The 468-nt window shown below is 55.1% G+C and overlaps 1 protein-coding gene across 1 annotated transcript in view; it reads left to right on the forward strand.

Annotated features, from left to right (window-relative positions):
• The first annotated feature begins 6 nt into the window (after nt 1-6).
• The window catches only part of TMEM19 (transmembrane protein 19), a 19177-nt gene continuing 18715 nt past the window's right edge, over nt 7-468 (forward strand). Inside the window, exon 1 of the mRNA XM_019514734.1 lies at nt 7-206. Coding sequence (XP_019370279.1) covers nt 77-206 — 130 coding nt within the window. The 5' untranslated portion in view covers nt 7-76. The remainder of the gene's footprint in view (nt 207-468) is intronic.

A 468-nucleotide genomic window follows, 5' to 3' on the forward strand; every position in this document is an offset into this window, starting at 1 on the left:
GCACTTGCAGTGGGGCCGCGACTCTGGGCCTGACTCGTGCGCTTTGCCCTAGCAGGCGATCGCCGTGTGAGCGCTCATGACCTACCAGCGGGACGACTTCCTGAAGGAGTACATCAGGATGATGACCAACATGGTCATCCTGAGCCTGCTCATCTGCATCTCCCTGGCTTTCTGGATCATCTCCATCACGGCCAGCACCTACTACGGTGAGGGCTGGCCCGCAGCGCCCCCAACATCCCTTTCCCCCCTCCCTCACCCCCTGGCCCGGAGCCCGAGGCATGGAAATTACGGGATCCCTGAGGAGTAGGGCAGCCATCGCAGAGGACAATCCGGTTGTCCTCTGGCCTCTATTGATACAAAACCTTTCCATTTTCTATTTTTCTCTTTAAGAGAAAAATGGGTTCTCTTTCAAGAGAAAATTAGAGGGTGCAAAGGCGTTGGGTTTCGTACCAATAGAAGACAGAAAAC

Source organism: Gavialis gangeticus, unplaced genomic scaffold (genome assembly GCF_001723915.1).
Source record: "Gavialis gangeticus isolate Ggan-Ray unplaced genomic scaffold, GavGan_comp1, whole genome shotgun sequence".
Taxonomy (NCBI): Eukaryota; Metazoa; Chordata; order Crocodylia; family Gavialidae; genus Gavialis; species Gavialis gangeticus.